The sequence below is a fragment of the Cetorhinus maximus genome, chromosome 7, assembly GCF_964194155.1.
Source record: "Cetorhinus maximus chromosome 7, sCetMax3.hap1.1, whole genome shotgun sequence".
NCBI classification, from domain to species: Eukaryota; Metazoa; Chordata; class Chondrichthyes; order Lamniformes; family Cetorhinidae; genus Cetorhinus; species Cetorhinus maximus.
This window is the reverse complement of record NC_135885.1, coordinates 81,822,966-81,838,509: the sequence shown is the minus strand read 5'-3', so window position 1 is coordinate 81,838,509 and position 15,544 is coordinate 81,822,966. Positions and strand designations below refer to the sequence as shown.

General features: G+C 45.4%; 1 protein-coding gene across 1 annotated transcript in view; it reads right to left on the bottom strand.

Moving 5' to 3' along the window:
• Positions 1 to 15,544, bottom strand: part of LOC144682419 (deuterosome assembly protein 1-like) — a 181,883-nt gene that overhangs the window by 142,563 nt on the left and 23,776 nt on the right. Inside the window, exons 5-6 of the mRNA XM_078544829.1 lie at positions 9,662 to 9,757; positions 1,649 to 1,786 (exon numbers count right to left, since the gene is read on the bottom strand). Of these exons, the coding sequence (XP_078400955.1) occupies positions 1,649 to 1,786; positions 9,662 to 9,757 (234 nt within the window). The remainder of the gene's footprint in view (positions 1 to 1,648; positions 1,787 to 9,661; positions 9,758 to 15,544) is intronic.

Below are 15,544 nucleotides of genomic sequence, written 5' to 3'. Positions count from 1 at the left end.
TGTGGCATTGGTGCCGCATTTTGCTTCATAATGCCCCTTTCAAACAGTTTGGGACATTTTATTACATTAAAGCACTGTATGAATATCAGTTGTAATTCATCCCTGGGAACCCTGTAATGTGTGTGAAGCTTACTGCTCTCTTGTCCTGTTTTGGTCCATCGAGAAATCGTTGCAGCTGTTCCTTTTAGAGAAGAGGGTATCGGATACTTTCTTGGTGACGCAGTGTTTAGTGAACTGTGAAATGTCACTGCTTCAGCTTGGAATGACACCAAGGAATTCACCATTCAGCCATGGTGACCTTGGTAGGTACAAGCAGTGCTGTCCATGACCCATTTTAGGTCTCCAGTTTTGGCTGCACCATGTGACAAATCTCAGTTACAACCTCTCTGATGAAATGCAGGGCCTCAGACATTGCTCCTTGGCCAAACTGAGGTAGAAAATGTGCTCCTTCAAGACCTGATGTGGGGAGGATCTTCTCTTCCTGTCTCTTCCACCAACTGCTCCTGCTCATTCTCATCTTTTTTATGGTTGCTCCTCCACCAGTCCCCTGAGGGCAATGTAATATTTGCAAGGCAGACAACCATTCCTGCATCTGCAAAAAACTCTCCTAGAACTCACATTTCATTGTGCAATGGAGAAAATTGCCAAAACACCCCCAGAATTCAAAAGCAGAACAGGTTAGTAACTGACTTCTGTAATTTGACCAAGCCTTTGGTCATCTCGTTACATAGCTGTGTCAAATTTGGTTTTATAATGTTCCTGTGAAGCACTGTGGGACATCTTACAACATTAAAGGTGGTATATAAATGCAGGTTGTTGCTGAATGGAAGCAATTAAATAATAGGGCACTTTCTGCCTGTTAGCACCATAATTTGCATTAGGGTAAACCAATTTCACCAAAGGAGCCTAAAAGCAGCACAGAACTCATATTTAAATATTATCATCAAGCTTCCAGCATGCATCTTTCAAGCCTGATCTAATTTGTAAGGTAGCAGACTTTAACCTTATGTGCTAAATATTTCACTTCTTGTGGTAGATTTTATGAATTCATGCTCCAGATAGTAAACTTCGTACAAGGCAAATTTGGGACACTGGTATAGAAACCAGTAGACCCAACAGGATTTTCCGTCATTAATTTTAATCCCATGAGATCCATTGGCTTCCATGTTCAAATTCCTGATATGCACTTGCAGTGCCTTATATCCCATGCCGGGAAATAAATCTATAAAATTTGCATTTCTTTCTCATGAGCTGTAATGAAAGTATTAATTTTTTTAAAATTAAGGTTATAAACTCATCCTGTCAAACAAGGTGTGAAGGACTTTAAAATAGATTTTATTTCTCACAGCTTTTCTTTTTGTCAAGTCTGTGATTTTGATTTTTTTATCGTGCTGATATTTTGTGCAATATCCTTCAACAATTAACAATGATATATATTGAATAGTTTGTCAATTTTATAATGCCAAATGGAATCTCGCCCACGATCCTAGCATATCAGAACATTGCGGGTACATTGACCTTTCCATCTGTTAAAATCAAGCATGGCCATAATTTCCTGATATGTGCCATTAGCAGCACAAACTTGTAAAATTAACGCTAAAATATTTTAAGAAATTCTTACAATCATAACTGGGGGAAAGACACTTACCTCCAAATTGCTGTTCAGCCTGTTCTGCTTTGAGTGAGTCCTTCCATTCTCACTAGCAATCCGTAACTTACATGCCTCTCTAGCTTGCTTTAGCTGATGTTTTTGCAGCTTCTCATAACTACTTCGTAGTTTATGGAGCTAAAGATGCAATAACAAATCATGAGTAACTCATTTCTGTAAAACAAAGATTACATACTTTATGGGATTTTCTACATTCGAGATTTGAACTTGACCCGGATCATGTTCTGCGGAAACTACACATTAGGGATTGCCGCCTGCTGCACTTTTTAACTTCAGCACATACTGGACATGTGTTATGCCCTTCATTACAGTATTAAAGGGTTGTACACATGTCTGAGAAACAGATTGTTTTAGCCAATGTTATGAAATAATTATACAATTACGCAATGGACTTCCCATTTGACCTGAGCAAAAAGCCAGAGGGAGTGCAAATGTGCAGAGGTTAAACTTTGAAGAATGAAGAAGGCCCAACAAAAATGTAATCTTTCTTCCTTCTTCAATTAGTATTCTTCACATACCACTGGAAAATAACCCAATATTATTCAGGTCAAGGAGAAAGAAAGTCCTTGCAAGAAGGGCAGAGGTTTTAGCTACTAGGACAGGTGTATCAAAGGTTATACCATCCACGGTTGCAAATTCCAAGAGTCACCTTCAGCTGAAGTATGTGGATTACTCCACATTGTAGCATTGTAAATACTAGCTGTGAAAACTTGAATTCAAAAAAGTAAAAAAAATAGCCATAGGTTGGGCAAAGTGAAAGTCACTGCGTTTTCTTGGAGTTGGTAATTTGGCAATGTATTCCGCTAATCATTTATCATGTCATTACTTTGATGTTCATTTATTTGGGACCAATTGGGATCAAAAGTAAAAGCAATTGCCATGCTTTTTCCAGAATGGTCTGGCCCAGATTAGGAGGAGATGGATAAACAGAAGTGATTACTTTTTTTTGTCCCAAGTGGAAGTGGAAATTATTTTTTGCAGGAAACTAGTGTACCCAAGGAATTGCTCTGCAAGGATTAAGTGATGGTAATCAATAACTAATTTCTATTTCTCACTAGCCCAGCAAACTGAAACAATCTACAAAGAGTACATGTTACAAGTATGATGAGAATGTAAAATCACAGACACCAAAAGATTCACAGAGCAGATCAAATCAGTTTGTGGAAGACTAGATTAATATCCTATTTGAGGTGAGAGCTGAACCACTGGGCTTTAATTTTCATAATTTCCAGCCATTCAGCCAGTAGAACTCTTATGTCACCTGGTCAATCTAAGAGCCAGGAAGGGTCAAAAAAATAACGTGGCAAATTTTCTTCTGTTCCCTCTGGGATCAATTAACTTACTCTTGGGCAGTCTTGTGGACTTCTTATAGCCCAGTACTAACCCTGCATCAGGTTTCAGAAAGAATAGATCCTAAAACTGGCCAACGGCTTACTGAATGGAATTCTCAGGGTAGCATAAGAATGTTCTGACACAAACTCTCAAAGTTCCACTATAATTAGGGAGATCAGAGGAAGACTTGATTACCTCATCATTGCAACTCTCACTCCAGCAAGAATTTGAGCTATAGGGTTGAAACCGGACAGATCCAGGCCCCATCCTAATTCTGCTCCCTGCCCAACTTTCAATCATCTTCTTCACTAGAATTTTGAAAAGAGGTCGAGTTGGATAGGATGCATGGCTTCGGAAGGAATAGAGTATCTTTAGGAACTAGGGTTTCATACTGCATGTGGGAGAGTCACTGTTCCGGGAATCTTTGGGCATGTGATGACCTGTTTGGTCCATTGAGAATCCAACCCTTGCTTTGTGTTTCTTTTAAATTTAAAAATCTGCTAAGTATGAAAATGCAGAAATTATAATTTTTATTGTAAAAATGTTGAAGTATTTCAAGTGAGAACATTTTTTCTGACTCCCTAGATGTGCCCCACTAATTTTGTGCCTGCAACATCTGAATTTTCCTTTCAGCTTTTAATATACTTAAATGATTTTTATTACTCCAATTACAAACGAAGAAAGGGTTGTGTATACCAATGGTTTAAGATGCAAAACTTTTATGTCTTGGGTAAATGAGTTCATTGGCTACCCACCTTCCTATATTCTCATCAATTGCTTCTTGCAATCAATAACGGGCAGAGACTGATGTAAGAATAATCAGTGATGGTTTATTGAGACATAGGGCAGAGCACCAGGTCATACGTGCTCACTCAGAAACCTCCAGAACTAGGCTTACAGTTCCCAGTTGCCCGCGCTGTACAGTGATTCATCAGTGCTGTCACGTGATCAGTACACTTGCATTCTCTTAAAGGGAGAGGGTACCTCACTTTACCACATCAACCCATGTAGCTGCTCATTTTCTCAGTTCAGGATTGTTTTTTAGCTGTCAGGTCTTTGGGAGTGGTGGCACTTTATCTGCTCATTAGCTTTTGCCAGTTTTCTAAATTGGCATGTATATCCAGAAAAATGAATCTTCCTCATTATTCCATAGGTTCTATTTGTGCTTACATAAGCCTACCCATTATATGTAATAGTGGAACGTGGCCTAATAAGCTATGCCTTAAACCAGAATCTGGATGGAAGATCCAACCTGTCATTTGAGAGAGAATGCTGATTGTACGGTGCAAGAAGATTCAGTAGGCACTGTATATTCTGAAAGATATGTAAAGTGGCGTCATCGCCACTCCAGAGCCCACCTGATCACTGCCTGGGCAATAATTCACTTTATGTTAGCTGAGGATGTGGCAGCTGTAGAAAGAATTCATGGACCATTGCGTCAAATCCAGGGTAGCTGCCACATCTAACTCCAATTGCTAGAATAACAGCAACTTGCACATAAACTGAAATTTGAGACTTTTTTTCACAGTTGGCAATGAATTTGAGCTCTTCTGATGAGCCAAACACCTGCTAAGTGGTTAATTGAGCAATCTCTTGACAAGAAACTCTCAAAAGCTAATTTTCTAAATATCAATGAGACATAGAAAGTGACTTAGGTCGAAGAATCAGTGCTACAATGTTGCAGCTCTATCCCAGACTTGTGATCCTTTAAAGGACGGCTCCCTCATGGGATTTTGGGCCAAATCCTCTGAGTGCCAATCCCTGTTGGATTGGCAGTCTGCTCCGATTTACTTAACTTGCACTGGAGCTCCACATTTCACACCTGGTTTTCCGAGCCAGGCCTCCTGAGAAATATGGAGTGCACCTGCTCTTGGAGTTGTTTTCTCATAGTGTAGAAGCATCAGGGGAAGCCAAGCCATGCCCTGTATAAGGCACTACCTCTGGTTTCCAGTAAGTTTAAATGTCCCAAAGCCACTTTGACAAGCTAGGAAAAGAAGGTAAGTGGGTAAGAAAAATGGGTGAGGGGGTAGGATGCCAGGTGGGTGGGTGAGAGTGTAGGATGGCAGGTAAGTGGGGCGGGGGAGGGGTTGGGGTGGGTAATCAGGTGATCATGAGGGGTTGGGGGTAGTTGGGTGCTCAGTGGGTAGTCGGGATGTGGGGAGAGTAGTCTGGCAGTTGGGGGTGATAGTCGGGGGTGCGGAGGGTAGGTAGCAGGTAGGTAGTTGAGGGGTGGGGAGGGTAATTGGAGGGGGTGGGGGGGGGCGGTTAGTCAGGGGCTGGGAAGGGTAATCAGGGAGTCATTGGTTAACCAGGGGGGTCCAGTGGGGAGTCGGGATGGTCAGTAGTATCATTACCTAGGAGTTGGAACTGGTTTTAATCCTTCCAACCTTTCCTGGGTAACTATTCTAGCATGTAAATTGGAATTACCAGAAGTCTCCAACTTTAATTCAGAGCCTCGTAGGGTTCCAGTTCCAGATGCAGGGTAATTGCCCAACGGAAGCTGAAACTTCCTGGGCAACTCCCATGGAGTCCTTGCGTTGGGACTTTCAAGGGATCCCCAGCACATCATCTGGGACACCTCCAGGGTAAGACCATCCAGAGACTGGAAGATCTGAGCCTTTGTAAATGGAAAAAAAAGGACAAAGGGAAGGCCAAAGAAGTAATTTCTTTAGTTGTAATCTCGAATGCACATTGTAAGATCTTCCCATTCTTCCTTTATGGCGAAGATGACCATGTTCATCTTCTGGAGTGTTTGCTAAGGTTCTGGTGGGTACATAGGTGACTGTTAAGACTGATCTATGCCGCGAAGGTTCCACTGCAATAAGTCAGGATTCTACACTCTACCACTGTGTTTGAAATTCCTCTACTTTCGTTTTCCCTCTGCTTCTGATATGTGCTTGCTTTTGAAGGAGGCCGCATAGTTTTCTACTTGGATGCACCAGGTGCAGTGATCCTGGGTGAGCTTCAGTACAGGGGCCTCAAATATTTACAATCTATATTAATAACTTGGATGAAGGCACCGAGTGTATTGTAGTCAAATTTGCTAATGATGAAAAGATGGGGAGGAAAGCAGGTTGTGAGCAGGATACAAAAAATGGGTTATAGATAGGTTAAGTGAGTGGGCAAAAATTTGGCAGATGAAGTATAATGTGAACATGTGAGGTGTGCCACTTTGACAGGAAGAATAGAAAAGCAGAATATTATTTAAATGTAGAGAAACTGCAGAATGCAGCAGTACAGAGGGATCTTGATGTCCTTCAATATAAATCACATAAAGTTAGCAAGTATGTACACCAAGTAATTGGGAAGGCAAATGGAATGTTGGCCTTTACTGTAAGGGGGTTGGAGTACAAAAGTAGGGAAGTCTTGCTACAACTCTACTGTAAAGATAAGGTGGAAGCGTTTGCTACAATCTTCAGCCAGAAGTGCCAAGTGGATGATCCATCTCGGCCTCCTCCAGAGGTCCCCAGCATCACAGATGCCAGTCTTCAGCTAATGCGATTCACTCCAAGTGATATGAAGAAAGGCTGAAGGCACTGGATAGTGTAAAGGCTATGGGCCCTGACAATATTCCGGCAATAGTACTGAAGACTTCTGCTTCAGAACTTGCCGTGCCCCTAGCCAAGCTGTTCCAGTACAGCTACCACACTGGCATCTACCCGGCTATGTGGAAAATTGCCAAGGTATGTCCTGTACACAAAAAACAGGACATATCCAACCTGGCCAATTACTGCCCCATCAGTCTATTCTCGAGCATCAGCAAAGTAATGGAAGGGGTCATCAACATTGCTATCAAGCAGCACTTGCTTAGCAATAACCTGCTCACTGACACCAGTTTGGGTTCTGCCAGGTCCACTCACCTCCTGACCTCATTACAGCCTTGGTTCAAACATGGACAAAAGAGCTGAACTCCAGAAGTGAGGTGAGAGTAACTCCTTTGACATCAAGGCAGCATTTGACCGAGTGTGGCATCAAGGAGTCCTAGCAAACCTGGAGTCAATGGGAATCAGGGGAAAACTCTCCACTGGTTGAAGTCATACTTAACACAAAGGAAGATGGTTGTGGCTTTTGGAGGTCAGTCATCTCAGCTCCACGACATCACTGCAGGAGTTCCTCAGGGTAGTGTCCTCAGCCAAAGCACCTTCAGCTACTTCATGAATAACCTTCTTTCTATCATGAGGTCAGAAGTGGGCATGTTCGCTGATGATTGCACAATATTCAGCAACATTTACGATCCCTCAGATACTGAAGCAATCCATGTCCAAATGCAGTAAGACCTGGACAATATCCAGGCTTGGGCTGACAAGTGGCAAGTAACATTTGCACCACACAAGTGCCAGGCAATGATCGTCTCCAACAAGGGAGAATCTAACCATCACCCCTTGACGTTCAATGGCATTACCATCACTGAAGCCCCTACTATCAACATCCTGGGGGTTACCATTGACCAGAAACTGAACTGAACTAGCCATATAAAAGGTCAGAGGCTTGGAATTCTGTGGTGAGTAACTCACCTCATGAATTCCCAAAGCCTGTCCACCATCTACAAGTGTTGAAGGGTCATGAGGACTCGAAACGTCAACTGTGCTCTTCTCCGCCGATGCTGCCAGACCTGCTGAGTTTTTCCAGGTATTTCTGTTTCTGTTTTTGTTTTGGATTTCCAGCATCCGCAGTTCTTTGCTTTTATCTGTATGATGGAATACTCCCCACTTGCCTGGATGAGTGCAGCTCCCACAACACTCAAGAAGCTTGAAACCGTCCAGGACAAAACAGCCCACTTGATTGGCACCACATCCACAAACAGTCACTTCCTTCACCACAGATGCACAGTAGCAGCAGTGTGTACCATCTACAAGATGCACTGCAGGAATTCACCAAGGCTCCTTCGGCTGCAAACTTCCAAACCCATGACCGCTACCATCTAGAAGGACAAGGGCAGCAGATAGATGGGACCACCACCACCTGAACGTTCCCCTCCAAGTCACTCACCATCCTGACTTGGAAATATATCGCCGTTCCTTCACTGATGCTGGGTCAAAATCCTGGAACTCCCTTCCTAACTGCATTGTGGGTGTACCTACACCACAGGGACTGCAACAGTTCAAGAAGGCAGCTCACCACCACCTTCTTAAGGGCAACTAGGGATGGGCAATAAATGCTGGCCCAGCCAGCAAAGCCCACATCCCACAAATGAATAAAAATTGGTGAGACCACACCAAGGGTACAGTGTTTAATTTTGGTCTCCTTCCTGTGAGGAACAATGTATAGCTTTAAGTTTAATTTATATTTTGTATTTAGGTGTTAAGAAAGATAAAACCTGGCTTTGGTTTCATTTAGAGATTTATTGTAAGCTGAATGCAGGAAAGTCTGGGGCCCTGTTTGTTTACATACATTTTTAATGAGGTTTTACAACTCTTGAAGTGAATACGTGGGTTACCAAGGGGCTAGTAATCTAGTGAAGCTAAAAAAAGCTTAAAGTAGGAAATACTGTGCTGTTGCTTAGCGACAGGGGTCCAGAGACACACAAAGAGACAGGGAAGCACAGAAGGTCAATTTGTGTGCAATATACCAGAGAGTGCAGGCAGAAGGTCTAATCTCTTCAATATAAAATCATGCAAGCCTGCTAGGGCACTGAGTTAGGGAATTCATGTGTTTGCTCTGAAGTTGAAACAATAGTGAGTTTAGACTATGGTTTTTGGGTGCCTCAGGGAGAGATACCAGCTGAAGAAAAACATCTAGTGAATGCTCAGAAATCCACCGGAAGAAATCTGCTTGAAACTGAGCTAATCCAAGCAAGAAACCTTGGTGTTGAGACAGTGGTAAATCTTCATTGGGGTTTTGTGTCTGTAAGGGTTGCTGGGATAAAAGGAATAGTGTGAGTTTGAATCATTTTTTGGTATCTGTACTGAAATCTTTCCACCTTTTTGTCAAGTGTAATATAGTTCCTTTCTTCTTGTTTAATAAACGCTTTATTCTTTGTGTCAACAGTATGCAGGCAGACTCTTGTAAATGTGTTCAGTAAGCGACCTCCATGGTTTCTAAAAAAAAACACCAATTGAATGTGAGGTTTTCGAGATTTCTGGTACATTAATGTCGTCTTCCTCAGGCATTTCCTCCCTGTATTTGATTGTTGGACGTAGGATTAGCTCAAGGCAGTAGTTGGCTGGGGCAGTAAAATTAAGGAAGGATCAGAATCACTCTTCAACATTAAAGGCAGTGAAGACTATTTCTATTTAACAGGATGTAAGAATCAAGAGTGTCAAAACCTTTATCCAGAGCTTCCTGTCAAGCAAAAAAAGGTAAACTTTGACTTTTATTTTGAAAGTACATTGGCCAGGCATTTCCTTGGAGCTGCTTCCACCCTGCATTATAATTTTCCATGAAGTGAGACAAAAACCCCACTGATGTGCATAAACAGAGTTTCTGCTGCACAGTGATGCAGGAACATCTCAGAGAAAATTACAAGCCATTATTTTGAGCTTCCAATCACCAGTTTAAAATACTGGTCCCAATAATAAACAATTTTCAAAAAAAATTGCACAGAAGTCTTCTAATCAGAATAATCCAATGTTTACTAATTGACCCATTACTTTCTCCTCCAGGAAACAATTGTTTAAACTTTGATTGAATATTCCTCAATAAATGACATATTTCACTTACATCAGATTTAAAGGATTTAAGCCGTTCTTCATACTTCTGTATCACTTCTCTGTGAGAGTTTTCAAAGTCTTCTAGCTGCTGATGAAGGTTACCCACCTATGAAACAAAATGGCTCACTAAGGTCAGTTCATTTCTTCATTGAGCAGTTATAGAATCATAGAATGGTTACAGCACAGAAGAAGGAGACTATTCAACCGTTAGGTGGTAAATGTGCAGACAAAAAAGGATAAATTTACTGATTCTCCTCTCTTGTGCTTGAAAAGAGCATGGATTCATGAATCAGCAGAAGTAGCACCCATACTGATTCTACTTTACAATCTTCAGAGACCAGATCCTTTCTCACTAATGTCCTTATGTCATCCATTACTATCAGGGCTAGTCCTCCTCCTTTGATATTCTGTCTGTCTTTCCAAAATATTGTGTACCCTGGAATATTTATTTCCCAACCTTGATCACCTTGTAATCACGCTTCTGTAATGGCGATTAGATCCAAATCATATCCCTCGATTTGTGCCACTAGTTCACCCATCTTATTTCAGCTGCCTTGCTCATTCAGATAAAGAAAATTCAATTTCGATTATTTACTTCTCTTCCCTGAAATGACCTTATTCGCTGATGTCCAATTTTTGTTAAACTCTGGGCAGAATTTTACGTCCCGTGGGTGGGCGCGCGCCTGACCCAGTCGGGTGTAAAATAGCACACGATGATGTCAGGCAAGTGTCCCAATGTCATCGTGCACTCGCACAATATTTCGCTCAGCGGGCGTGAGCGGATGCCGAAACTGTGCCCACCATTAATTGACAGGCCACTTAAGGCCATCAACAGTCCAAATGATGGTGATATTTTGTTGCCCTTATGATTTCATGTTCGTCGACTGGGCAAAACGGGCAGGCGGCCAGCCAATATTTTCAAAAACATCCAAGCGTGGGATAAAAACAGTCAGCAGCATTGCCAGTGTGAGTAGTGAGGAATTTGGCAGATAGTTTGCTGCTGGTGGCTTATTGCTACTTGGCAGCCTCATCTCTGTTTCGAGCTTCATTCTTAGTATTTCCAGGCTAGCAAGACCCCCGAGGATTCAGACTGTGTGGACCCTCCCAGGTATCAGACAGTAATGGGGACTGTGGTCTCTGCTGGTGGCACCTCTTCTGAGGAGGAAGAGAGGGGCAGATGGGAGAGGAGGCCAGGTGTCCCAATGCAGCTTCCAGGGAAGGGACCTGTGGGAGGAGAGGTGCAAGCACAAGACGCGTAGGGCCAGCAGGAAGTCCAAGGCGGAAGGGGCCACAGAAGACGCCACTATCCTGCTGTCAGGGTTTACAGGCAGCAATATAGCTACCCCAATATGTCTGAGGTGCAATGCTGAAGGAGGATCCGTCTCTCAAGGGAGACTGTGACCTTCATTTGTCAGATAATTGAACCTGAGGTCAGCTCTGTCTGTGTGGGTGGACATCCCATGCCAGTCGCTCTGAAGGTCACAGTGGCACTCAACTTCAATGCCTCCGGCTCTTTTCAGGGGTCAGTGGGGGATCTGTGTGTATCTCCCAATCAGCTGTCCACAGTTGCATCAAGCTGGTGAAAGGAGCTCTTTTCAGGCGGGTAATGACCTTTATTCTTTACCGTACGGATGAGGCCAGCCAGGGTGAGCGAGCCAGAGGCTTGGAAACAATTGCTGGGTTTCCCCGCGTCCAGGGTGCCATCAACAGCACACATGTGGCCATCAAGGTGCCAGCGGGTCAGCCTGGTGCCTTCGTCAACAGGAAGGAATTTCATTCCATGAATGTGCAGATAGCATGTGATCACAGGATGCAGATTCTGCAAGTCTGTGCAAGGTGCCCTTGGCAGCTCCCATGATGATTACATCCTTAGACACTCCCAAGTGCCGAGGCTTTTCAGTGCTCCACTCAACTGGATGGATGGCTGCTGGGTGACAAGGGCTATCCATTGAAAAGGTGGCTCATGACACCTCTCCGCCACCCAAGAACAGAGGCAGAGAAGCGTTATAATACGAGTCATGCCTCCACAAGGGCGATGGTAGAGAGGACCATAGGCCTTCTCAAGATGTGCTTTTGATGCCTGGACCATTCAGGGGGCGCACTACAATGCCCTCCAGAGCAGGTGTCACTGATAGTGGTTGCATGCTGCGCTTTCTACAATCTGGCATGAGCAAAGGGGGACCCACTGGAGGAAGAAGATCTTGGCACAGCTGCAGAGGCTACAGATGATGAGTCCAGTAATGCGTCAGAAGAGGAGCATAGTGAGGAGAATGCTGAGGGCATGCAGGCAGACCAAGGAGGCAGGGACACCAGGGATACATTGATCCAACACTCCTTCAACTTCAACTAAATGCCAGGGCTGCTGCCTCCATCCCAGATGTCTGAAGTGATTCTTTCATTTGAACACCAAGAATACTCAGTGCCTGCGCAATTAAGTTCAGAGCCATTTACGTCCAGCATTACAGACTGGCGTACCCTGCACCAATAAAATAAAACAGTGAAGCATACTCAGGGCATGATGACAAAAACAAAATTTATCTCATTTTGACACTTCCAAACTGTTTAGATAAACTTCCCTGGTCTTCATTCCAAGATCAGTATAGATAATGTAAACATAAATTAACATAAAATTACCTGTGACCTGTCCCTCTTGTGCTCATGGTGCCTTCAACTTATGCTTGCGAGTGCTATGTCTTGGTGCCCCCACCCTCTCTGGCACCGGCATTGGAGACAGCCTATTGACTCTGCTGTCTTCTTGGTCTTGATGACCTTGGTGGTCATCCTCTGGCCAGTGGAGCCTGTGCTGGCCCCGGCTGGGAGGGAGCTGGCATATCCCAGTCATCGCAGCCACAGCAGATGCGACAACGGTCACTAGCAGAGGGGTGGAGGAGCTGCTGCCATCACCCAGAGCGCCCTGAGAGGAGCCCACAGAGGCGACAAGCAGCTCATGCGCCAACATGTGGTAGCTCTGGACCTCCCTGCTCACCACTGATGGATGGGCATCCAGTTGGGATACCGGGTGCCTCATCCATCTCTAACACTGGCACTGACCACCTGAGCTCAGTGCCTGTGTGAGGGATTGCAGGTTCAAGCACAATCCCAGGAACCCCTCATCCTGTCACTGGAGCTGTCTCTACAAGAGAATCACCACTTTCTCAATGGAGGAGGCAATGCGCTCAGCCATGAGAGTCAATGCAGTACTGATGCTCCACATGGACTCCTCCATAATGGAGACTATGGCGTGCATACCCTCATGGATCTCCGCCAGATACTCCCGCACATCTCGCTGGATATCCAACATCTGCTGTCTAATGGATGATTTCAGAGGCCCATCATCAGCCTTCGACTGAGCATCGTTCTGGTTCCTAGCAGTCCTCTGACTGCCAGTGCCCTGGGCATTCTCTGCCTCCATTTGTACCTTAGGCGAATGTGAAGTACCCTCACCAATGTGCACTGAGATACTAGCCGCTGAACTAATGCCCACTGAGGTGTTGGTATCTGTGCTGGTGCCTGCTTCAGAGGCTGGGTGTGAAGCAGGTGCAACAGAAGCTTGGTGGTCCACCGGTGTCAGGGGTGGCCCTTCGGGGTCCACAGAGCCAACGCCTGCTGGCGAACCTAAAAGGGAGAACAAGGACATGTCATTAGTTAAAGTCATCACACTGTCACTGTGCATGCCAGTGAGACAATGGAGATCTGCACCACGGTGCCATCGTCTTTCAATGATCAATGGGGACTCCAGGTTCGAGGCTCCCATCAATGAAGAGACTACACTAGAATGGTTGCACAATCTAAAACTCTCACCTCTGTGCCCTGCGCCCTTGTCTTCGTCTGGCATCTCCACCTCTCCACGCCTGGTTGCACGTGGAGTGTGGAGCGTGGAGCTCACGGCCGGCTCTCGAGCTCCAGGGCCTCTTGCTCAAACCGGCTGAGCAGCAAGAGGTTGGGCTGCCCTCTGGCTGTACATGTCCCCTCTGCCTGGTTATGGCTTGTCTTCTCTTGAAAGAACAGAGGAGCATTGATTAGTCCACTCTCTACCTGCAGCGCCATTGCAGCCGGCCAACCACAGCTGAGGAACACCTTGTAGGGCACACCTGAGATGTGGCCCTTAAGCTGCAAGGCACTTGGTCCAAGATGCCAGCTCCAGCGCCATTGACAGTTGGCACTCAAGCTCTAGCACCCGAGGTCCATGGGGGGATGGCCACACCTTAACACATCTACACACGGACCCATCTTCCTGAGCGCAGCAGGTCATTGAAGCGCTTCCGGCTCTGCACCCACAACACATCATGGCTGCTCACTATTGCTGCCACCTCCTCCCATTCCCTCTTGGTGAGGTGCGTTGGCCTCCTCCTCCCATCTCTGGGGACAAGGGTGTCCCTCGTGGCAGCCACCTCCTCCAGGAGGACAGCGAGGCAATCGTCAGAAAAGCGGGGGGGGTGAGTGCCCACCCGACCTGCCCTCCTGCCTGCCATGTCCAGCCACACTCGACTGGGAACGTTGAACACACGTGGCAGCCTTCCAGGGGCTGCCTGGGCCGCTTTTAAACAGGCCGCCGGGTCAGCATTGGACCCGGTGGCCACAGGCCCCCGCCCCTTCCTGGCCAGTGCAGAGCCACGTTTTATGCTGGTGGGCTGGCCTTACTTGGCCCATCAGCGTGAAATTGCGGTCGGGGGCCAATTGCGGGGTGCGGACCATTTCCCGGCCGCTCCCAGGCCTGTCCACCGCACCTGCCCAACGACCTCAAAATCCTACCCTCTATCTCTTCCTGTCGCATTCTGTTTGACTTTGCCCACATTGCTGCACTGTTCTGATGCTGCTACCCTTCTCTCTGGATTTCCAAATCTCATTACCTGAACCTTCCCTAGCCCTTGTTAGTTTAAAGCCCTATCCACGTCCCTACAGTTAGCCAGGACACTAGTCGTGGTGCAGTTAAACTGAAGCCGATCCCAACGGTATAGCTCAATCTTCCCTGAGTACTATTGCAATCCGCTCAATTCACAATACTCAGGGGAATACAGACAAAGTTTCTGCAACCTCACCTCTGAATTCAACCTGTTTAGCCCTAGGGCTGCGGTTGGGTGGGAGGTTGGGTTGGGGAGTGAGGGGGCCGGGCTATTGCAAGAGTGTGTTGCAAGAGTTGTCTGAAAGAAACTCGCTCCATTCCCATAATGTGCTTCCGGCGGGTTAAATATGCAGTGAGCGGATCTAAATGACCCTGAAAACTCATCTCTCTGTGCACTCCTGGGACTTAGGCACCTTATGGTTCCTGAACTTCCACTTCTGTCGCTGCAGGGACTAGAGAGCTGCAAGGCCAACCAGATTCTAAGGCAGGGCTCCCTCCCAAGTGAGGGGTGAATGCTCATCCGTGTGTTAAATGTCTGCGAGGCATTCCTACCGATTCTTTGGATGGCAGGACAGGAAACCCTGCTATCTGAAATATCCTGGCCATGGTTACAAGGTGATCATGGTCGATAAATAAACATTCCAGGGTACACAATATTTCAAAAAGACATAATGGCAAAGGTAGCCCTGATAGTAACGGATGACATAAGGATATTGGTGAGAAAGGATCTGGCCTCAGAAGATCATGAGACAAGCAGGGCTTGTTTTATGAGGAGAGATTGAGCAGTTTAGGCTTATATTCGCGAGAGTTTAGAAGGATGAGAGGAGATCTAATTGAGGTATATAAGGTACTAAAGGGGTTAGACGAGGTAGACGTGGAGTGGATATTTCCTCTTATGGGGCATTCTAGAACGAGAGACCATAGTTTTAGGCTAAGGGGTGGTGGATTTAAATCAGAGATGAGGAGGAATTACTTTTCTCAAAGGGTTGTGAATCTGTAGAATTCACTACCTCAGAGAGCAGTGGATGCCGGGATGCTGAATAAATTTAA